The sequence below is a fragment of the Cottoperca gobio genome, chromosome 3 (genome assembly GCF_900634415.1).
Source record: "Cottoperca gobio chromosome 3, fCotGob3.1, whole genome shotgun sequence".
NCBI classification, from domain to species: Eukaryota; Metazoa; Chordata; class Actinopteri; order Perciformes; family Bovichtidae; genus Cottoperca; species Cottoperca gobio.
Window position 1 is genome coordinate 7,029,824 of NC_041357.1, and position 23,690 is coordinate 7,053,513.

At 40.4% G+C, this 23,690-nt stretch overlaps 2 protein-coding genes across 3 annotated transcripts in view; one reads left to right on the forward strand and one right to left on the reverse strand.

The window, feature by feature from the left end:
* Positions 1-5,955, forward strand: part of herc1 (HECT and RLD domain containing E3 ubiquitin protein ligase family member 1) — a 55,553-nt gene extending 49,598 nt beyond the window's left edge. The window contains exons 60-62 of the mRNA XM_029425226.1: positions 2,340-2,492; positions 4,155-4,460; positions 5,270-5,955. Coding sequence (XP_029281086.1) covers positions 2,340-2,492; positions 4,155-4,460; positions 5,270-5,455 — 645 coding nt within the window. The 3' untranslated portion in view covers positions 5,456-5,955. The remainder of the gene's footprint in view (positions 1-2,339; positions 2,493-4,154; positions 4,461-5,269) is intronic.
* A 1,780-nt stretch (positions 5,956-7,735) lies between these two features.
* Positions 7,736-22,948, reverse strand: LOC115006413 (uncharacterized). 2 transcript variants are annotated; one of them, XM_029428641.1, is made up of 6 exons: positions 22,622-22,948; positions 20,223-20,685; positions 17,264-17,339; positions 15,148-15,226; positions 9,305-9,419; positions 7,736-8,354 (listed from the first exon to the last, which is right to left on the reverse strand). In XM_029428641.1, exons 2-6 carry the CDS (start codon positions 20,643-20,645, stop codon positions 8,010-8,012), a joined length of 1,038 nt encoding a protein of 345 aa, XP_029284501.1. In that variant the 5' UTR covers positions 20,646-20,685; positions 22,622-22,948; the 3' UTR covers positions 7,736-8,009. The 2 variants fall into 2 exon arrangements, with proteins under 2 accessions (XP_029284501.1, XP_029284502.1); XM_029428642.1 differs by lacking the exon at positions 22,622-22,948 and adding an exon at positions 22,388-22,509.
* Between the last annotated feature and the right edge of the window lie 742 nt (positions 22,949-23,690).

The following is a 23,690-nucleotide window of genomic DNA, read 5'->3' on the forward strand; positions in this document are numbered from 1 at the left end:
CAAGGAAAATAGCACTTGCCCCGCAGGGCAAACATGAGCAAATGGCTTAATCTGGAAAATGGTAAAAAGAAACATTTTGATTTTATGCTGTAATGGCTCGAAAAATGTGTTTTTAAAGAGTTTCAATGGGGACATTCTGTCCTTAAGGGTCTGTCTGCGTTTACTTGCCATAATGTAAAGCATATGCGTTAACACAACCCAAATAATGAAAAATATTTCAATGGTGATGCATTAAAGTTAAAGAATAAATACCTCAGTATTTCTTTAACCGTTAACACATTTATATTGTCTCATTGTAAAAGTCGTCATATTACCCAACCTTAGTAAGGGAGGTTCATAAAGGAGTAGAGAAGAGAAGTAAAGCTTAACTGTGATGGGAAAGTATCTGTAATATCTCTGATTTGTGCCATAAAACTAGAAATGTACTATAAAGGACATTTCCAGAAAAAGCAAATATCCCAGCTGCACACAAGGACTGGATTAACGATGGTGAATGAGATTTATGAATGGGATTTTATTGCACATAAAAGTCATTACACCTCGAGGCCTCAGCAGTTAAATACTAGTTACACACCACCTCCGCCCGTCCAGATCCTCACCTCATCACACTGTATTTAAGCTTAATCTCCGGCTGCAACAGCACAATAAAGAATTTTCAATGTCAGCATTACATGATGGTAACTAAAGGCTCACAGGGTGACTGATAATTGTTTTGACAGCGTGTTTACCTCTCCTCGGCCATGTGAACGTTTGATTCATCAGAATCACACACGTAAGGCGAAAAAGATAATAAGCAGCCAGTTCACAGACAGTTTTTTATTCCCATAGCCCGACTTAACCATCACAGCCCAAAACAAACTTCAAATGATGTCACACAGTGTGGCCACACCAACCCAGTGAGCGCTAACGGCAGGAACATGATGTAATTTTAGAGCAGGGTTAATCCTGTTTACAGCTGCAGAGTTGAACATTAAGTTAGCAAACATTGCCCTGTATCTGTGTTCACGTTGCAGACTCCAAACGGGCTGAGAAAACAGTGACAGTAATGTGTGTCTGTAACCAGTTTGAAGCATTGTGAGAGCTTGATGTAAGCCCTGCTGGGGGGGCTGTGGGCAAGCTTTTTATACTCCAGAGCTCAGCTGAGGCTGCTCTGCTTCTCCTCCCCGCTCGGGTACTCACTGTTCTCTCTCCCAGCGCTGATAAAACCTCAGCATGGCTGTGGCCCAGACCACACACCCCTCACCCCCCACCCAAAACCCGCTGATAGGCTCGCTCGAGCAGCAGAAAGCTAACATATCTCCGGAGACCCATCTTCTGTCCAAACAACCTCACACAACCCCTACACTGAAAAGCCCCGGCCTGCAGGAATGCCAGGGCCGCTGTTGATGCAGCATATCCTGCCTGCCGGAGTCCTGGCCCCGCTCCCAGACTTGTAGAGGAGAGAAAGGGGCTCCGTCAGCCAGGCCGAGGGAGGAGAGGAAGGGGCTGCATCTGCTGCTTTGGCATGAGAGTGGGAGAGACACAGAATCTGCTCTTCTGGTGGCTTTGGTTGGACGAGCTGTCAAATGTCTTACCATGATATTACTATCTCTTGTTGCTTGCCAGGACAGAAAATAAACGATCCGATTCCAGCTTTTGGAACCGATATGTTGCAACGTTATTCAGTCAACGGAAAGCTGCCGAGTATTGCCAAACACTGTAGGGCTGCTGACTAAACAGTGCTGAGGAAAAACGCTCTGTTTGTCTCTTTATTGAACAATTCCCTGTCATCTTTATGGCTCGCTGACTGGTTTTGTGTGATGATGTCTGCCAGGCCAATGTATCTGCTGATATTAGCTCATTGCCGATATCTATGTCTGTGTCTGTGTCTACTTCATTATTCTGGATTTGAGGTCATTTAGAAACACAATAACAGTTTGTTCAACTTCAAAATGTCTCGTTTTGTATGTGTCTTGATTAAAAAATTTTTTTTAACAAAAACAAATCTAAAGGATTTTGAATCAAGATAAATTGTTAATATAAAATAACATTTTACTGTCGACTGATATATCTTTACCAATATATCGGTATCGGCCTCATAAATCCAGTATCAGCCCGGTCGTATGTCATAAGGTACTTAAAACCAATATCTAAGAGAACATTAATAAACAGCGATTATGCTTCATATTATAATATCTTGTTGCTCGTCAGGCCAGAGATTACATACCAGATATGGATGGATTAATAATTGTAATTGAGAGAGAAAAATACATCTTCATTCAGAGGAGTCATCTTTATAATGAAACGTAATACAACAGTTGCATTTATTGGACTAATTATTCTTTGCGTTTGTTTTCCAGATGATTCCTCTGGATTCATTTGTCGGGCAGAGTGCAGATGGAAAGATGGTGCCCATCATCCCGGGAGGAAACAGCATCCCTCTCACTTTCTCCAACAGGAAGGAATACGTGGAAAGAGCTATCGAGTACCGGCTGCATGAAATCGATCGACAGGTACAGTAAAACTCTACGTCGATGTGAGAGCTGCAAAGTTTAAACCACACGTCTGCTTCATGGTTACTCTGCTGTGTAAAGTATTATTCAGGAGCACAAGTGATATTAGCGAATCAGCATGTGGTGACACATATTTCACCGTCTCATATTACCAGGTAAAGGCCCAGTCGCACATATCCGTATGACAGAAACGTATGCCGGCGCATACGAAATATTGGCAATAGGTTGATATAAATTAAAGGTAAGTTGTGATCGTTTGAAGGACGCAGACGTTACGCCGAACACTGCAGACATACGGCCCTGTCACACAGTTCCGTATGGCGGAAACATGCTGCCGTATATGAAAAGTAGCTCAAAATGTGAGTCCAAATACGTCCAACTTTTCCACAGCGGTGTTGTAGCTGACGTATACATAACGCATTACATAACAAATTATTATACGTATGTCAAACGATCACTTACTTATTTGTAAGTCCGTCTGGCCAATGTAGCTGGAAAAGTGCCATCTGGTTCACGTCATGCTGATGCTGGAGAACAGCTAACATGCTGAACGCTAGCTGTTCTGTAAAAACACGTTTAATAAGTTACTCCGTCGTCAGGCATCATCTTAACATAGGGTAGGAATAGGGTATCCACTCGTTATCAATAAGTTGGCTGTAGGATTCACGTCAGCTGACGTAGCCTATATCTAACGTACCTCTAACGTAGTCACGTAGGTATTTACGTAGGTAAGTATTCACGTACTGTATTTACGTAGGTAAGTATTCACGTATGTCTAACGTAACGTCTGCATATTTTATGAAGCACACGTCGGGTACGTCTGGTAATTTTGAACATGCTCAAAACATCAGCGTTCAACAACGCACCCCAGCGTAACACAGTGAGCTCTTAACGGATACTACTTATACCTTACCTTATATCAACAGTAAACCAGCGCGTTGCCGATATTTTGTATACGCCATATTTTTGTATACGTTATGCATTCGTTGGGCATTCGTCTGATACATTTTGTATAAGTAAGTGATGCTATATCAATAGGTTAGACATGCGTATCTGTATATCTTCACTTTTCCGATCCGATGAAAAGTTGGACGTATTTGGACTCTGACAAATTTTCGTATGCGCCGGCATACTGTTTCTGTCATGTGGATATGTGTGACCGGGCCTTAACAAAGTGAATGTGATCCTGGAGCTCCTCCTGACTGGAGCAGAGGGTTTAGATGCAGGGTGCTACATTTAGTTTACAGATATTCATCAGAGCAGCAGCTGCTTTAAAGATATACAAACAAATCTTTAAAAATGTGTTTCTTCCATATCATTTAGTACAAATGAAAACTTCACTTTGAGAACATTTCTTAGTTGCAGCTTTGTATTTTCAAGATTTGAATTGAATGGTCTTTGAATTTGAATTTTGAATGCAGATTTGAAAATATCACTTTTGGTTTTAGGGAAAGAAATTGACAGTTTTCTGACATTTTATTGACCAACAATTAATAGTTAGTAGCAGTAGCAGTAGTGAGGACTGTGGTTACTTTGCTACAACCAATAGCATCTGTATGGCTGCATCACTAGAGATAACCCAGAAAATATCTCTTGTGTATTTTGGGTTGACCAGCCCTTTAATCAGACTGAGGATGAACACATAAACCCCTCTTGTCTCAGGTGGCGGCAGTGCGTGAAGGCATGTCGTGGATCGTGCCGGTGCCGCTGCTCTCCCTGCTGACGGCCAAGCAGCTGGAGCAGATGGTATGCGGCATGCCGGAGATCTGCTGCGACGTGCTGAAGAAGGTGGTGCGCTACAGAGAGGTGGACGAGCAGCACTCCCTGGTGCAGTGGTTCTGGCAGACGCTGGAGGAGTTCTCCAACGAGGAGCGAGTCCTCTTCATGCGCTTCGTCTCCGGTCGCTCGAGGCTGCCGGCCAACACGGCTGACATCTCTCAGAGGTTTCAGATCATGAAGGTGGACAGGGTGAGTGAAGTATCTACTGTACAGTATGTGCCACATGTTGGAGACTTTACAACTCTACATACTAAACATTTAAGGATGATTCCAGTGTATTGCTCATCTACTGAGGATTTACGGCCCTTTTCAGGAACTAAACAAATTGTAAATAACAACAACTACAATTTGACAGAAGTTCTTGTTCGTAGCATTTGTTGTCTCTACGGGATACGCCTCCCTGCGTATTCCTCAGTCACCGCTGGGCTCATTCACTTCTTTGTTTTTTTGTTTTCTACCAAATAAACTACTATAATGTGTATTTGTGAAATTTGGACAAAACCATTTCCCCCTGCTTTCAGTCTTTATGCTAAGCTAGGCTAATTGCCTGCTGACTCCAGCTCTGTACTAACAGACATGAAAGTGGTTTTGATTCTCTCATGTTGAAACTATTCCTTTAAATGAGCAAAAACAATGCCATGGCCGAATATAACGCACAGGGGCTTTAAGAAACCTTGAGGTTTCTGCCTTTGAGTTTTACTGTTGCCCAGGGTGGGAATTGTTGGATCTGTGTAAATAATATTATGAAGAGTTCGGTCTAGACCTGCTCTGTGAGAAGTGCCCTGAGATAAGTTGATGCGTCGCTGTATAAATGACTTTGAAAATAAGATACGGTAAACCTTTATTGATCCCCAGAGGGGAAATATGGTTGTTGCAGCAGCATGAGGACAGAAATAAGTACAGATAGAAAAATAAATAGGAAAGCAGACCAGAGAATATGGAGACCAGAACTACAAGGTAAATTGACATTTCAAATGACTTTGTTTATACCTCTACAGCCGTACGACAGCCTGCCGACCTCTCAGACCTGCTTCTTCCAGCTACGTCTGCCTCCGTACTCCAGTCAGGCCGTCATGGCTGAGCGGCTGCGCTACGCCATCAACAACTGCCGCTCTATCGACATGGACAACTACATGCTCTCCAGAAACGTGGACAACGCAGAGGGCTCCGACACGGACTACTGATGAGGGCGCTCCACACATGCACACATTAATAAATTATAATCAGGCACATGGACTGTCTTATCTGAACACGCACACACAAACCGAGAGATGCTTCGTCATCGCTGCACCAGTTGTAGGGAACTCCTGAGCAGACGGGCCACTTTTTAAATCCATTTTATGTACTTTGAAACAGCACAGGTTTTCATTTCCTCTTGTGGTTTATTAGCTGTTTTTAAATGACACAGAAATCCACACGAGAAGTGCATTTAGTGTTAAGTTTCTCTTTTTTTGCCCATTACTCCACATCCCATTTTCAGGGTTTCTGCATGGAGGTATGTTTATTTGTTTGAAAATGTGTATAGAATATTCAAGCAGGCGGTGGAGGAAAAAAGAATATTGTACATTGTGTAAAATGCTTCATTAGGAAAATGTTTTGCATAATATCCATATTTATTGTTTTCATTGCCTATGTCGAGTTTCCCAAAGCATACAAAAAACAACAATAAATGCTGCATAACTGATTTGTTGTTGGGTTTGTTGTTTAAAACTGAAAAAAAGACAAACATTTCCAGAAAGCAGACATCACATTTATTTCAGAAGTATAAAATATGACAAAGGCAATCTTTTATGGGGAGTAACTAAAATGTGAAAAAAAACGATGTACATAAAAGAACTTGTACACGTCTAAGCATTGTGTTCAAACTATCATACTGGCAAGAGGAGAGGTTTGGATTCAAATGTCTCAATGCAATACTGTCACATGTACTTTGAAAGACACGTAATTCAGCGCGTAATTCTTTTTCAACTAACTCACAAAACAACTAATTGCGTACAGTGTTGTACTTTGACGAGCTAACAGGCGACTCCGCTTTGTTGTTGCTGTAGAGTCAGCAAACCTTTACCCACAATTCTTACACTTGTGGTGTCAAATCCAAAAACGCTCGCACACATTGCTTCTTGGTTTGGTATCGTGATTGTCCGTCTGGCACGGCCTCGCTATTTTTCCCCATTTTGCATGAGTGAAAAAGAAGAACAATGGTTTACTGAGGACAACATGCAGGAAGGACGGAGCATTTTAGGAGCGCCACTGCTGGAGTACAAGACATCCTGCTGCACTTATACACACACCCTGAATATTAACTTTCAAATGTTTCCGTGCGTAATCCTCCATGTTCACAGAGGCTGTGAAGCGATCTCTTAGTAACTGCAGAGTTCTCCTTCTGTGCAGCTGAAGCTAATGAAGCTTCATCAGTTTTCCACAGTCACTGTCTTTTTAGTACAAAATTCTTTATTTATGTTTCCCCTCGCTGAGCGGCAGCAGACAGGTACGTTCTGGCAGTCCTGTGTGGGTTTGTTCCTGGAACAAAACGCCAGCAGTAAACCTCCACATGTTCAGGACGAGTCGTCTCACTGCTCATATTAGCTTCAGCTGAACTTAGGAATTAATTTTTGCAAAGAACGAGGAATTTGACGTGAATTTTGACGCACCAAGAAAATATTTCTTCACAGCTTGTATGGAGAGAAATGAAAGTTTACAGCACTCTCAAAGTACATGTGAGCATTAACATCAACTTGAACAAATCCAAACACATCTTTTAAATTGTGGCTGGAGATGTTTCTAAATGTCCTCTGGGGTCCCTGTGACTGTTCCGTTTCACAACAATGTTGATTTTTAAATGTTTACAGGCAACGTCGCCACTGGTGACCAAATATATTCACTGGTACTGTTCACCAGCCTGAAACTCACATGAGCGCCCAACATCTGGGACTTCAAATCAAATTGTTCTGCGGATTGAAAAAAAGTTACCAAATTCTTGGGCTGATAAAACTGAACTGTATATTCCAGCTAATTATAATCCAAAACCCACTTTGGATACATTGTGCCACGTCGTGATATATCTTGATATCGTAAAAATATTACACCTTATGATATCTAGAAGGAACGCTGCTTTACTCAGCGCCTGTAAAACGTCAATGTTTTGGTGTTATCAGCCAACAGTGATGGTGCTAACGCGGTCTAACTGTCGTGGTGTCACCATGAGGTAGAGGAATCCTTGAAAACCTAAAGAAGCAGAACCACAAGGTAACATTCGAAGTATTTAAACTCACAAGTCTCCAAATCTAATGTGCCTTCGTACACATGTCCGTCCATGTTTTCAGAAAAACCCCAGAGCTCATAAATCCTGCGTCATTTGTTCACTCCTCGTGTGTCAATCTGCCAACATTGTTTTAACCTTTGAACTCCATCAAACTCAAATTAGTGAAAACTCAAACTAGAGGTCCAAAGTTTCCTCAACTTAAGTCAACTCATTTTAACTGAGGCCCGTCCTGTATTTTTTCATTTGGACTCTTTGAAGAACTTGAAGTCCGGGTGAACTGCATGTTCGCTGTAGAATAACAAATAAAAAGAAAGATGTAGAAGACTTTGAAACATGCTCTTTTAAGGCCTTGTAGTATCTTGTGTGGAAGCCATGTGGGGCCTGAATGATGACATTCCGGGCTGACCAAGATCTGACCCCAGATCAGCCTCTGGTTCTCACACAGCACGTGAAGCGTCCTCTCAAGACAACCAGCCTCAGTCTCCCACAGTCCTGGGAGCGATGATGCTCTCCTTTGCCTGCAGGAGTCTTACCAGACATGGCAAGGTGATCTTGAAGGGCAGCGGCCCCCGGCTGAGGCGAGGGTGCAGGGGCCCCGAGGGCAAGTCGGTGCTGGAGGAGACGGCGTTGTCCTGGGTCACTTCCTGGCTGCAGCGTGCGGGCAGAGGGAAGGCGGTGGCGGGCTGGCAGAGTGTCGATTCAAGCGTCTTCAGGGAGCAGATGGGTGACATGTGAAGCCATTTGAGGCGGGTGGAGGAGTCTGAGGAGCAGAGCAACATCGGGGAGGATGGAGGAGGGGAGGCACTGCTATGATGATGCTGCTGCAGAGGAAACAGGAGGATCAACTTCAGTATCACGACACAAAGAAATTAATCCAAAATAAATAAATAAATAGCTTACATTTTATAATGATATTTACCGAGAAGCCATTTGTTAAGATAGTTAGTGCAACACAATTAATTGTTGATTTTTTTTGTATAACAACTGCAAAAACTATTTAGTTTGAATATTAGTACATAGCACGTGATATGTCACTTCATTAGGCAATTATTTAATTTACAATGATACAGAGAAAGCAGCAGATGATTGACATGTTAGCCTGATTGAGTTGATTCATTGACTAATCGTTGTTGCTTTAATAAATACTGTAAACTGTTGGTATGTAGTGTGGAACTGGGACACAGGAAGTGACCGTCTTGAGGTTTGCAGCCTTCTTGTGTTAGTCCAAGTGATGAACTGAGACCAACAGGACATTTTTTATCCCAAACTGAGAAGAGCAGACTGAGTCTTTGTTGGGTTTGTGTTCTGAGAGTCTGTCTACATCCACTTCAATTTGTTTTGGTGGTTTACAAATGTTGATATACACATTCTTTTGCGAGAGGCCGTTCTGGTTTTCCCCCTCATTATTTGACCTCTACTCTTCTTATGAAACCATAAAATGGTCGGCAGTAAAAATACATTAAAACCTTGGCTGTCCTCTTCCAGGATTCTGTTACATAATCCGATTCTTTTCTTAGCATTATGTTCCATAAACAGTAGCTTCACCTCACTGCAGGATATCTTCTGCAACTAGATTATTTCTTATTAGATTGATTTACCTACTATAATTTCATTTATTCCAATATAAAATGTTCTCAGAGCCCACAGCAACATTTTCAACACCCAAAAACAATATTCACATTTGAAATGCTGTGAATTGTTTTGCTATTATCAGAAATGTCACTTCAACTCCCTGATCCTGGCAGTTGTATTATTTGTTTAACATCTTTACCTTTTGCTTCTTAGCCGGAGTGCAGTCGTCTGTCTGGGTCAGGTTTGGTCTGACGTGAGGGAACCAACTCTGAAGCATTTCTTCTATTTTCAGTATAATGGTGAGGAAGCGTCCGCTAGAGGAGAGAGAGAGAAGACAGAGGCTGGAGAAAGTACTTAGATGCACGAGGACACATTCCGGCCAACAGTTTCACATTATTAACACGCCAAGAAACGCTGCAATGTGCCAACAAAGACATGAGAGAAGAAGACTCACTGCTAGTAAACACGGATGCTGGATTTAAAATACCTAAAATCAGCATTGCAAATGAAATACAATCCACACATTTGTTGGAGCTCGAGGACACACAATGGGTTTTGGTGAGAAACACTGAATATTAATAATAACTTTTGTTTGTTTACAAAAAAAAAAGAAAAGCGGAAATAACAATGTAAAAATATTTGTTTCAAGTCCTGCAATCAAAACATTAAGTAACAATTGAATTGAAGTTAAAATGCAGTAGAGAGGAGTGTGAAGCTGCGAACAACAAAGAACGACTTCAGTTTCTGCAATAAAATAATAAAAATAGGGTGGAGTATTCTTAATATTAATAACGTTGACATCCGAATTCTAAATCAACATTATAATGCTTTGCAGCTTTCTGTTTGTTTAAAGCCATTTGTACACAGCTGCAGATACAGAGGAGGCGACATCATTCGTCTTATTATTTGTAGAGTTGGATTCCAGTGGTGGCTGCGTGGGATTTTTCCTGACTTGTGTGGTGCAAACATTTCTAATAACTCCAGAGCGTCGTAAAGTACGAAAGTCAACATTTATTGAAAAAAGATAGATGCAATTTTTTTTTTTTTATTCCCACCATGATTTTATTCTTCAGAAGTATTCTGATTCATACTTGTTGGTATCAAAATCAACATTTTCACTGCAGTCAAAAAAGTGTTTTCTCTCCCACTCACAAAGGAAGGAACTGACGAGTTCTAGTCAGCAAAAACTAAACTCACTTATTCTGATGAATCACTTATTACTCAAATTCAGTTTTTTTCCGTAGATTTTGTTTATAGTAATGAGGTCAGAAAATATGAAAACTGCTTAGAATGTAAAAAAATAAAAAAAGACATATTTTGTGCACTGAACGATGCGTTCTGCTTTGGAAGCGGATTAGATGTTTTGTAGGAAAAATGTTAACGTCAAAGTAACCAAAGCTGTCAGATAAATGTAGGGAAGTGAAAAGTAAAGGATTTTACTTGTTTCACAAATGTACAAGTATGAAATAGATGGAACAATGGAAATTCTCAAATAAAGTACTAAATTACTGACTGCTGGCAGGTGAAGTTCCTTCAGCCTGAATGAGACATTTGAGGAGTTTTCAGCTGCAGATTACAGAGTCAGAGCCGCCCTGCAGCTCAGATGGCTTACGGATGTCTCGCCAATGGCCATTACATAAGCCTTATAAAGCCTCTGCCAACACATCGGCACTGTGGCTCTACCTGATTGGTGGACAACATGAAACAGCACAAAGACTGAATAAATAAAAAGCCTGCGAGGGGAGAGGAGGGGGGTGGAGTGTATGGAGTGTATGGCCGACTGATGTGTGTATCTATATTCCTCTGCGTCTGTGTGATGCTATCTGACGGCCACATACGAGCATCACATGACGCGTACGGAGGAGGACAAGTAGAGCATGTTCAGGTCCACATGACAAATGTGACCACACACACACACACACACACACTCTCAGGCTGCAGCCCACACGTGGCAGCGGGAGAAGGACCTCGTTCCATTCACAGGCTATAAATAGAGCAGTAAGCCCCGGAGCGAGGCCCCGCCCACCGCTCACAGCCACGACAGCAACACACACACAAGTTTGAAATAAAAGTCTCAGCTTTATGAAATGCTAACTAGTGCTGCACCTAATTATCATTTTCATTATTGATGAATGAGTCCAATATTATTTTCTCCATTGTTTGTCAATCAAATGTCGATTTTCATCATCTCCGATGTCTCCAATTTAAGTTGAACTTCGTGGAAATGTTTGTGTCCTTAGTTTTTAGAGGCTATAAATAAAAATGTTGTATTACAGTGATTCACATGTTTACTCATGTTAAAAGGAGTCGCTCATAGTGACCCACCCACAGTTTTTCAGCCGACTGCAGCTCTTTGGAGCGTTTTAGCATCTTTCAGCTCGTTTTGTTTTTTCTGGCGCACAACTTCACTGATTTGCTTCACTCTCATGGCTCTCATCAGTGTAGCTTCCAGCTGTTTTGAGCAAAAAAGCTCCAAAAAGGCTGCTGTACACTACGTCACCAGCACAAGTTAAAACTAGGGGGTGAACTTAGTGCAGCGTTTAGCAGCTAAAGAAACAGATCTTTCCCTCAGCATTCAGAGATAAAACAGGGTGAAGGTTTGAATGACATTCATCAGCTGGACACAAACACAAAACACTCCTAAAGGCCCGGTCACACATATACGTATGACAGAAATGTATGCTGGCGTATATGAAAATTTGTCAGAGTCCAAATACGTCCAACTTTTCATCGGATCGGAAAAGTGAACATATACAGATACGCATGTCTAACCTATTGATAGAGTATCACTTACTAATCCAAAATGTATCAGACGAATACCCAACGAATGCATAACGTATACAAAAATATGGCGTATACAAAATATTCGCAACACGCTGGTGTACGTTGATATAAGGTAAGATATAAGTAGTATTCGTTAAGAGCTCACTGTGTTACGCTGGGGTGCGTTGTTGAACGCTGATGTTTTGAGCATGTTCAAAATTATCGGACGTACCCGACGTGTGCTTCATAAGATACGCAGACGTGACGTTAGACATACGTGAATACGGAATACGTACGTGAATACTTACCTACGTAAATATAGTACGTGAATACTTACGTGACTACGTTAGAGGTATGTTAGATATAGGCTACGTCAACTGACGGTGAATCCTACAGCCAACTTATTGATAACGAGTGGATAACCTATTCCTACCCTATGTTAAGATGATGCCTGACGATGGAGTAACTTATTAAACGTGTTTCTACAGAACAGCTAGCATTCAGCATTTTAGCCGTTCTCCAGCATCAGCATGACGTGAACCAGATGGCACTTTTCGCTCCGTTGGCCAGACGCTCTGATACGTTTTAAATAAGTAAGTGATACGCTATCAATGTTTGACATACTTATAATAATTTGTTATGTAATGCGTTATGTATACGTCAGCTACAACACCGCTGTGGAAAAGTTGGGACGCATTTGGACTCTGACACTTTTTAGCTACTTTTCATATACGGCGGCATGTCTGTCATACGGTACTGTGTGACAGGGCCGTATGTCTGCAGTGTTCAGCGTGTCGTCTGCGTCCTTCGAACGATCACAACTTACCTTTAATTTATATCAACCTATTGCCGATATTTCTTATTGCAGGTTTAAAGCTTATCTTTTGCTGTTTTTGAGAACTATCCTAAATAGTCATTTAAATGTATAAGTATTGTATTGAGCAGAAAATCTACACAATGTTAAAAATTATTTTTGTTACTTTACAAATTTGTATCCAATGTGTGTATTAATCTGCGGATCATGCAGTGTGTGTTTGTGTGTAATTAAAAACAGTTTTTTCCATTTTCTCTCGGAAAGATTTTTGTTGACACGTTTGTGTATTGTTTATTGTTTATCTTTATCTGCTGTAGATCTCACTAACTTGTCATATTCATGTCATATTGGCAGAAAGGGAAGAACAATTGATGTATTGTTGCTATAACTCGTGTAACATTCACATCTCATTTCTCACATATACACTCAAACTGAGAATCAACTGAAAAGAAACCCTCCATGAATGAAGGCAGCAGATATTCCAGAGTTTGACTTTACTGCTCTAAATATCTCCGCTAACTTTTACAGGCTCTTCACTGCCAACATCTCTGGATTTCACATGTTTTGCTGCCTATGTCGATTTATTCTGCCAAACGTGAAACACTGGAGCCATAAAAAAACATCCAATTTGTTCTGGTAGTGGATAACTCAAATATGTTCCTCCTCAGGCACCACATGTGATTTAATGCGTGTTATATCTGACATTATTGGGACACATTAGAAGCCCCCGACGCTGCAGCGTGTGTGGCCCAGCTCACTTCAAACAGAGATGTTCATTTCACAGCACACATGTTAAATTAACTTGTTGAAAGTGTTCAGTATGTTGTTGTTAAGAAAACAGCTCAGCAAAGGATAACAGTTGACGACATCATGTCCAGACTATGAAGACCAGAGGTGGAAGAAGTATTCTGATCCTTTACTTTAAAACTCCATGTGTGTAAAAACACTCAACTCAACTGGAAGTCCTGTTCAAAGCCTCAGTAAGCAGGTAAAGTAAGTAAGTATAAGTATGTAGGTAAGATCAGAAAAATGTACTTAAAGTATGAGAAATAAAAGTATTCATTGTCTGTTCAAAGTCTTTAAAATCTTGGTATACTTTGTAAAGAAAAGTCATAATGTAGTATGTAAAACAAAGTCATAGGTATAATAAGTAAGCCAAAATAGGCATTTAAAAGATAAATGTAATTAAAAAAGGTAGTGCTGTTAAAAGTACAATAATTACCTGTAGAATGTATTGGAGCACAAGTATAAAGTATCATAAAATGGAAATAGTCAAGTAAATGAATTCAAATGTACCCTAGTTGAGTTGTTATGGGAATGTCAGAAAGTAACAGTTTTAGGAAAGTGTTAGAAGTGCTACAACAAATACAAGGATATAAGGTATATCTGTAAATTCTCTGAAGGAAGTGACAGATTGGTTGAATACTGTTAGTAGAAAGTTTTAAAGCTATTAGGAGGAACTGGGGGACGGACTAATGGTTAATAATCATTGAAGAAATCTTGTGAATAGAAAAACTGACATATCATGACACAACAAAAAGCACAACTTGAAAAATGGGAAACAATGTCTGTGACGATAATGGAGGTCGTACAAAGTCCAGGAGCATTTATAACGCAGGGAAGAATAAAAGAGTCTGTGGGAAATGCGTCTTTGGTTGAAAAGATTTCATCAAAGTTTAACAGTTAGAATAGAAACAAAACCACGTCTTTGTAACATTTACAACTCATGAAACACATGTTCAGCCCCACACTCTTTGTGAACCAACAATCAATACTAATCATTATTAATAAAATACGACATGTCATAAGTGGATAGAGAGATACCATCCTCAATTTATTTCCATCATTCTACAAGTTAAAGTCCAGTTCAGTGAAACAGAAGTTAGCCTCTGCGCTGTGACCTAATCCCCAGTGAAACTGAATATTTGAGCGGTGTACAGTTACAAGAGGGATTTATATCAAATATTTAGAATTTGATTGGACCGCTAAAAAGAAGGCGGGCTTACAATGTTGCGTGACATGGAGCTCCAAAGGACTGTTGCAGACTGATGGATGATGTCATGATATCATTGTTTGAAATTGGTTGGTACGAGCTACGTAACATCAGGTCATATGTAGTTTTACAGTAAGAATTGGATTTTATTAAAACAATATGAAGATTTTTCGGTGTATATTGTTAAACAGGTTGAGGGTTTTCTGCAAGCAGAGCCATGTTAGCATGTAGTCAATAGTAACCACTGACCGACAACCATCAGATTCTTCGGGGGGCATTTCTCTTACCTCTTGCCAAAACTATTGTATCTTAGAAACTCAGCCCTGTAATGCTGTGGATCAGACCTGTGGACACCATGTCCTTATCTGGGTCAAACATTGTATTTTTATAAAGAAAGAAAAAGAAGCAAAGAAGGAACATTTTCTAGTTTGCTGTCGTTTCTCTGCTGCTGAACTATTGCTAAGGTATTCACCCCATGTTTGGATTCTGCAGGACCCCCGTTATTCTCTGGATCCGGTCCATTGCGACGCTCTCCTGGAAACTGCTGAGACCTGCAGGAGAAAAGAGAAATCTGTCATCTGGGGCATGAGGAGGAGAGCAGCAGACATGTTGCCGGCCGCTCTGAATCTGACCACGTTTGCATTTATGACCCGTCGTCAGCTCTGTTCGCTGAGGCCTCACCGACACTAAACCACAACCGACTGCAGCATCTGTAGAGTTACAGTTGACTTCTGTCTGCAGCTGCACCGCTCCGTACTTACTCTCTGAATCATTCTGTAGCCTCCTGTACGCAGTCACATTACATCACTGCACTGAACACTAACCATTTAAAATGTCAAATGAAGGAACCAGCTATAGCACTAAACACCAGCATTAAGTTGTAAATGACAGGTGAACCAGAACATGATTCAAATGAGAAATTGTTCTGAATACGTGTTTTTTAATATATGAAAATGTTTAAATACAAAATATAAATTTGTTTTTTTTGTCCAGAGCATTCAGCATCATCTCAAATGTTGTCTCAAGTTGTCGTTATTAAAAATCAAGCAAACGCCACACACTGAAGAAGACGGTGGTTCAAAGCTCCAGACAAAAAGATAGTAAGTTGACTTTGAGTAACCACTGGTTATCAACATTAAGAATAGATATAAATATAATATATATAACACAATATAAATACTTATTATTATTTTTTGCCATGTCAGCGGCGTGATCACTGACAGTCAGCCCACCTCTTTGATCCAGATTTATATATCTCAACAACTATTAGATGGATTGCTATGAAACAGACATTCATGAATAATTGTAATAATAAACACGTTTATGACCTGCAAACCTAACAATATCGTAACCCATCAGCCTCAGCTGCACTTTGTGGTCAGAGCTTCTTCGCTTGTAAGCAAATGTTAATATGCCGCACTAAAATATTGAGTTTAATGGTAAACATATGAATGCAAAGAAAACCTTTAGTTTATAATGTTTACTGGCAGCACATTTTTTTTTTAATCAGACTTCATCCTCTGGTCAATTATCACAGTTTGGTTCTTTAAAAATGAGCCTCACAGAGCCGCTAGTGTGGCTGTTGACTAGTATTAAAGAATATATCATAAAATAAAGAGTGCACTGGAGTTTGTTGCATTTAAAGTAAGCATTTAATTCAGACTATATCTTATGATGATGACTCACTAGGGGATACATATTGCATTCTGGTCATCTCTTGGCTTCTGAAAAGAAAAGTGTCGAGTCGTGGTGCCAGACTCTATTGAGAAACATTATCGCTCTCATATTTGGCAGAGCGTGCAGGAAGGAGAGCGAACAGCCGCTCTGCAGCTCATATCTCGCCTAAATTGTGAGCACAACAGAGCGTCTTTGATCCGGTCTTTCATCTCTTTTAGTTTGAAAGGATGTTAAACGACTCGTGAGGCCTTTGATCTTCTTTTTTTCCTGCAGCTGTAATATTTAATCTTCTGCCCCACTGAGTCTTTTATTGTGGACATTCAGTTTCAATTATTTCTAAATGAACACGTCTTGAGAAATTATTATTTTTTGTATCAAAAGGAATAAAATAATGTCATTTAGCATCAGAAGAAACCACCCCCACTGTGGTTGAAATATAAGACCTAAAGTCAATAACCAGGTAGCCGTCCCATGAGGATGTAATAATGATAATTGCACAGCAGAAAATAAAAAGTTTCATGGATTGAATAAGTGGAGATGATCTGTTCTTCTTAGATCTTTAACTTTAACATCTTTAACGTTAACTTGACCTAACATTAATCTCAAAGCATTCATTAGGATTCATCCTCTGTGGAATATCTGGATCAAATGGAGATCATCTAATAGCAGGTGAGAGTTAGTGTTGGACTGACCGACTTCACCACAGCAGTAGAACTATTCTCTGTGAACACGTGCGTGATCTGATTGAGGAGAACATCCAGTGAAATGCTTTTATAATCACCCCACTTTTGTGTCAACCATCCTCACATGATGTGTCTATCTTTAGCAGTGTGATCTGCACAGAACGTGTCCATTAACAAACCTGCAGAGCGCTACGGGGGAGATTGTGAAAGCTGGGATTAGACACTTACGTTCAGAGTACCTGCCTGATCTCAGGCCCCGCAGGATGGACGACAGAGGCTGGATGTAGCACTGCAGCTCCGCGCACTGTGTGGAACAGAAAAGTGAGTTAGCATCAGTGCCGCTCCACCTAAAGTGCTTTCTAATAGCTAAAAGCTGCGCACTGCTTATTGCTTTCCTAAAATAAGTCACATTATCACCAAGACCTCAGTTCATTTAATGAGTAGTGTGTGTAACTGTGTGTACTGCTGCACATGATTTACAGCATGATTTTCTCTTCAGTTTCTCATTTTGTAAAGGACTCATTGATTTACGACTAAGTGACTGATAACACATTTACAAGCGCTCCCTTTTGATGCCATTAGTCCCGTTTTAACACCGACGGTAAATGTCCACAGGCGCTTCAATAAGTGGCTGCCCTCAACTGCTGACAGATGCTAATGGGAAACTGATCGCAATCAACAGCTTTACACGTGGCTCACCAAGCTGTGTGTCTCCTTCAGATGGATACATGAGACCCAGCAGCACCAGACTAGCATGAAAACTGGCCCCATCAGATCCTCTTATGCTGTTTGATATCACCAGGCCGGCGTCCGATGCCTCCCTGCAGCTCCTCTGTCATTTAGAGCTGTAGTTTACTTTTAGGGAGCGCCCGCTTCCTCCCTGAACCTTCCCCGAGCTTCTTAACTTTCTGTTATTGATTTCTAAGAATTCATTTTGACTACCACTAGGCAGACAGCAACAGTATGCTGCAGGTGAGGAGTGATAGAAGATGTAAGAACATGCTGTGACCCATCTTTTAGCTGCATTGCATTGTGGTCCTTTTCCTGCTCCTGTGGTTTTAGAAGCTGCTTTCTGTGCCTCTTCTCTCTGTATAACACACTATATGGCCACATTTATTTTGTAGCTCTGAAGATATTCTTAGTCAACTAACACGCATACGATTAAACGGATGAGTTTATTTAATCAACAGATCTGTAAAACTGAGTTTCTCTACAGTGAATCACTTAAAATCTTGTGTTGACCAGAGATGAGCTCATACGTTTCTGGGAAATAAGTCATTCAGCATGAAAAAGGCATTTAAAAAATAAAGAAGAATCTTACTAATTGACTAAGATTGTTGTAAAGTAAATAGTTTCAGCTATGTTCAGAAACTGTATTTCACTACAATTTAACTGGACTGTAATGCAAACGTTGTAGAGCGTGACGTTTCGTACCGTGTAGCGTTTGGGAAAGAAAGCCACCAGCCGGTCCATCTTTATAACCATTCTGCCATGTCGACAGTTAATGAGGACTGACTTGTTCCTCCTCCTCCTCCTCCTCCTCCTCCTCCGGAGAAGTGGAAATGATTAACGCTCTATCATGAGTCCACGTTGTCACTAACTTGTGTTGCAATCTGTAAGTTAAGTGACAGAGAAAGCTTTACACCAATGCTACGTCTGGAGCAACAGCAGCCTGCAGAGCCATGAAGAAACGTCTGAGCTGCATCCAACACCTTGGGGCTGAACTGGAACACTGTGAGCCTGACGTCCGCTGATCACCAACATCCCTGTTGACCTCACTGGTGCTCTTATGTCTGAATGGGAACAAATCCCTGCAGCAGGTTCAACATCTGGAGGAAAGTAACTGAATGAGAACAAGTACTTAAGTACAAGTTCGATCTGCTTGTGTTTTACTTGAGCGTGTCCTTTTTATAGTTTTACTCCACTACATTTTAGACCAAATAGTCACTTTTACTCTCTTACATTTATTTGGTAGTATACAATTGTCATATAAAACATGATCACCTTAGTAGTAGTACTATTAATCTAATATTATGAAACAAATAATAACCTCTGAAGGACACAATTCTGCATAGTTTCACTTTTGATATGTTAAGCCTATTTTGCCAATGATGCTTCTGTAATTGTACTTAAGTAAACTTTGGATTTGTAATTAAATTGTTTTACATTGTGGTTTTATTACTTTTACGTCAAATCAGAACTTTTGCTGAACAATGGCTGTAAATGGAAATGAAAGGATTATAGTGAATGCTAAAACGTAGTGTAACCGTAGCACAATTAGAGTTATAGTAAGTTATACTATACTTATAGTATATAAGTCATTAGCAACATTAAGTTAGGGGCGGCTGTGGCTCAGGAGGTAGAGTTGTCATCCACCGGTCGGAGGGTCGGCGGTTCGATCCCCTGCAGTGATGCAATCAGCATGTTGAAGTGTCTTTGGGCAAGATACTGAAGCCCAAATTGATCCCAATGGCCAACAGTGTGTGAGTGTTTATCACCTTGTATGGCAGCCGCTGGCTCGGTGTTAATGGATGAATGCTGACACGTGTTGTAAAGTGCTTTGAGTGATCGCAAAAGCGCTATATAAAAAGCAGTCCATTTTACCATAAGCTACTTGTCACACCAGACGAGTGCATCAAGATGAGCTTTGCTAATGCAACTTTGTTTGTAAGAGGAACAAGTGATATTTCCTCTTTTAAAAGTGACATAATCTAACACTTACTAAAAATAAATGCCAAAATCTGGAAGAGAAGAAGCTGTGAAATGCAGCAAGTTTATCTGAACTGCAAACTTGCAGATGTTAAAGCTTTATTATCTGATGTTTTCTTGAGTCTGGGAAGTGTTTTGAATTCTGTTTTACTGATCGTGTTCTCGTCTTTCTTGGAAAAGAAACCTTTATGTCAAGGAGCCTGATTGAGTAAAGATTAAACAAAAAATAAATAATAATAAAAATGATGCCAAATGGCAGCTATAGAAAAAGCCGTCACTCTTTGATCCCGAGTTAGATCACTGAAACGTTTTCTAGCACTTCAATCGATTTAACCTTCATGGCAGATATCTGATGTCTAACTTTGGCCAGTTTCCTAAAGGAATAAGGTTACACCACCAAGATAAACCCAAGGAACAACAGCGAAAGATTATGTTTAGTATATTAGAGTGTGTGAAAACAGTATTCAGTATAACTCACCTTCTGCGAGAATAGTTCATTTTCAGTGTCTGGTTGAGTCTTTTCACAGAGTGTCTGCACATGAGCGCTGTGCGCTCGCTTCCTGGTTGAATGATGCTTTGACCCCCCGGCAGAAAGCTGCTCACAAACAGAAGTTAATCCCTGGACGGGACTGAGCGTCGGAGTCTGTGGGGCGGCTGGAGAGTCAGAGTCAACCCCACAGCCGCCTCCATTTTTACAGTCACAGTAGTCGCTCCACCTCATCCTCTGCTGGGTCGCTCCAGAGTGGAGGCAGCTGGTAGGAGGTTCCCTTAAGGACGAGGTTGATGATGGAGGAACTGGCGACTCCTCTGCGTGATGAGGACTTAATCTCGTTGGGCTGTCGTAGTCATCCTCATCACTGGCGAGCCAGTCAATGGAGTAATCCGAGTCTGAGGTCGACATGTTGGAGCTAGAGACTCAGCCAGCAGAGAGCATCACGCACCTGCCGGGCAAACACACAGCGTTGTAAACAGCAGCTCAAAAGATACATTCTTTAAAGTGTGTGTCAAATGTTTCTGTGACAGTCTGAAAACGTAATGTTTAATAACCCTTTGAACGCTGCAATAGAAAAGGTCCACCAGTGCCTAAATTGGTGATTTTAATTATTGTGATGTCATTTTTTGGAGAATCTTTAAATGCTTCATATCTCTAGAATCTGTACGATCTAAGCTAAAAGGAGGCGCAAGTCAATAAACTGTAATCATTTATAAAGGTTTTGAAATTGTGTCATAAATAAAATACAAAAATCTGACATTTCATTATCAAAATTAACTAATTAAACATTAAACACAAACACGTTGATCCAAACGATTTCCTAACGTAGAATAATGAAAAATATATTTCTTAACACTATATAAGTTATTTTAACCATGACATTTTTTTTTTTTCTTTAAATATGTTCGTTCTAATGAGCAGCCTCTGGCGCCCCTGCGCGTCCTCCCGTGGTTTTGCACCACACGTAACAGAGCGTACAACATGACGCAAAATACTTTACATTTTACACTTGACAATGCATTTTATTTTTGTCTACATCTATTTTGATTAATCTGTTATGTCATTTATCAAGATACGCCACATGTTTGTCAAATGTCTTAAATTTCTTCTTGTTTAAATATCTTTTAGACGGTTGGTTTAAAGACGTCAGCTTGAGCTGTGAAAGACATCAAATTCTAGGCTGAACGATAATTAACAAAAATAATCTGACAGGTAATGAACATTTTAGTTGCAGACCTACAAAAACCTAAATAACTTAAATTAAATTCAGGGATTTAGTATTTGTCCATCAGAATTATAATAATCCAGGCAGAGTGGAAAAAGGCTTAGAAACAACATTTACATAACTCTTATTTCCATTTTCGATTAATCTGATGATGATCTATTTTTCTCGCATCATGGAATAATCATTTGGTCTATAAAATATCAGAAAAAAGGGAAAAACGTATGTCACAATTCCTCAAAAAGTTTAAAATCCCAAAATATTCAGTTTACTGTGTTTGAGAAACAGAAAATATTCACATTTAAGTTACTTAAATATGGCTTGAAAAACGGCTAAATCAGTTATGGTTGTAGATTCAGAATCTCTCATTTAGAAAATCACATGTCATTTAAAAGTTACATTAATCAATACAATGAGACAAATTCAGGACTAACAGAAAACTTTTTGGACTTTATGGTGGCTTGACAAAAGTAGAAATTGTTGTGCTGGGGAGATATTGCCCTCAGTATTATTTTAAATCCTACCTACTGCTCTGTCTAAATTCCCAGTAACCCAGTACTGTGCACGAGCCGGAGTCCTGCAGACATTACAGCACAGCCCCCTGAAATGACTGAATATTCAGGCTAGTGGATTAAATAATCCTCCTCTGCCTTTTCCAAATGGGCAGGTCGTCCAACATTATGTAAGAAAAAACATCCAAACACATGGACCCGTTTCCCGTCGCCTGTCAGTCACATGCTCACACGCTGCAGATACAAGTGACAAGATCTATCACGTAGATTCACACATGTATTATTTCTCAACTTCAGTTCTAAAAGCAACACATGGAGAGATTCATAACCAGAAAAAACACACATCTGTGCTCAGAAATGCCCCATCGGAGTACATTTACACATGCAATAATTAATAAAATGCTACAGATATTAACCTGAACAGTATGCTCAGCACGGCGCAGAGCTGCGTTTAAAACCACAAACATCATCTCCAAGATACGGCTTTGCACTGCAGCCTCTCAGCTCCGCGGCAAGACCCTCACTCGTTATAATAATATATTGAAGTCAGGTGAGTTGTGAATAATGAAAGGTGTGTGTGTGAGAGAGAGAGAGAGAGAGAGAGAGAGAGAGAGAGAGAGAGAGAGAGAGAGCAGCAGACCGTCACTTACCAGAAGTGAACCGTGTGTTTCCCGTCCGGCTCAGTGAGTGGAGGGCATGCAGCAGACAGCGTGTGTGCGGACGCGCTGACGGACTCTGCCGACTGATGATGATGGAGTGAAACCATGAAACCAGCAGACGCAGGAAGGCGGGCGGGCAGGAGTCCCATCCAGCCCGTGCAGCCTCTCCCTGGGCAACGTGTCCGAGAGAGGCGGGGCACAACCCTCTCCTCTCTCCGCCGGCCTGAAACTCCGCACCGCCCCTGTGTCTCACACTCACACTCACACTCACTCACACACACACACACACACACACACACACACACACACACACACACAGGAAACGGTTTTGCGGAAATTATTGTGGAAAAATAAATAAAACAGTTGGGAACACACGTGATCACGTCATGACGAAACAATGTAAAGCATCACAGCCCGTGTTCTTTCAATTAAACTCTCCCATTGGATCAGCGTAGCACTGCAGCACGTGTGCGCAGGGGCTAATTAATGCTACGTTAAAGGACATCCTGGAAATGTTCCTTTAAAATAAATAAATAAACACATTAGAAATGGAATACCCTATCCTTATCAGAACTATTCCCAATAAAATAATCTGAAGGAAAAATTAAATAAAAGGCGAAATAATAACAGTGACTTTGACATTTAAATAAGATACGGAAGCTCTGGTTCAAATATTTTATTCCCCCGTTTTTTCATGATAGGTTAAAGATCACAAGTAATAATGATAATAATAATAATGAGAAATATTATTATGTTAAATTTATGAAACATTGTTTTCTCATGATCTCGAGTTAGGCTTCAGTATGTCATTAACTTATGAACGTTTTGGTTATCTCGATAAATTGATCCTGTTAGCTCTGGAAAACAACATTTGTTATTATGAGACAATCACATAAATAACTTGTGATCTCGAGAAAAAAAAAATGGAGGAAATAAAATGTTTGAACCATGGTCGTTTAGGGCTTCCGCAAAACTCATATATGAATATAAATGTATACATTGTTCCACGCAGTGGTGGATGAAGTACTGTAGCAATACCACAGTATAAAAATACTCTTAC

Excerpts from the sequence above, each read along its gene's own strand:
- LOC115006413 (XM_029428641.1), bottom strand. The coding sequence starts at position 20,645 with ATGTCGACCTCAGACTCGGATTACTCCATTGACTGGCTCGCCAGTGAT. Across the intron at positions 15,227-17,263 it reads ATCAGGCAGGTACTCTGAAC|GTCTCAGCAGTTTCCAGGAG; the intron begins GTAAGTGTCTAA and ends TTTCTCCTGCAG. Across the intron at positions 9,420-15,147 it reads CTGCAGAATCCAAACATGGG|CGGACGCTTCCTCACCATTA; the intron begins GTGAATACCTTA and ends TCTCTCCTCTAG.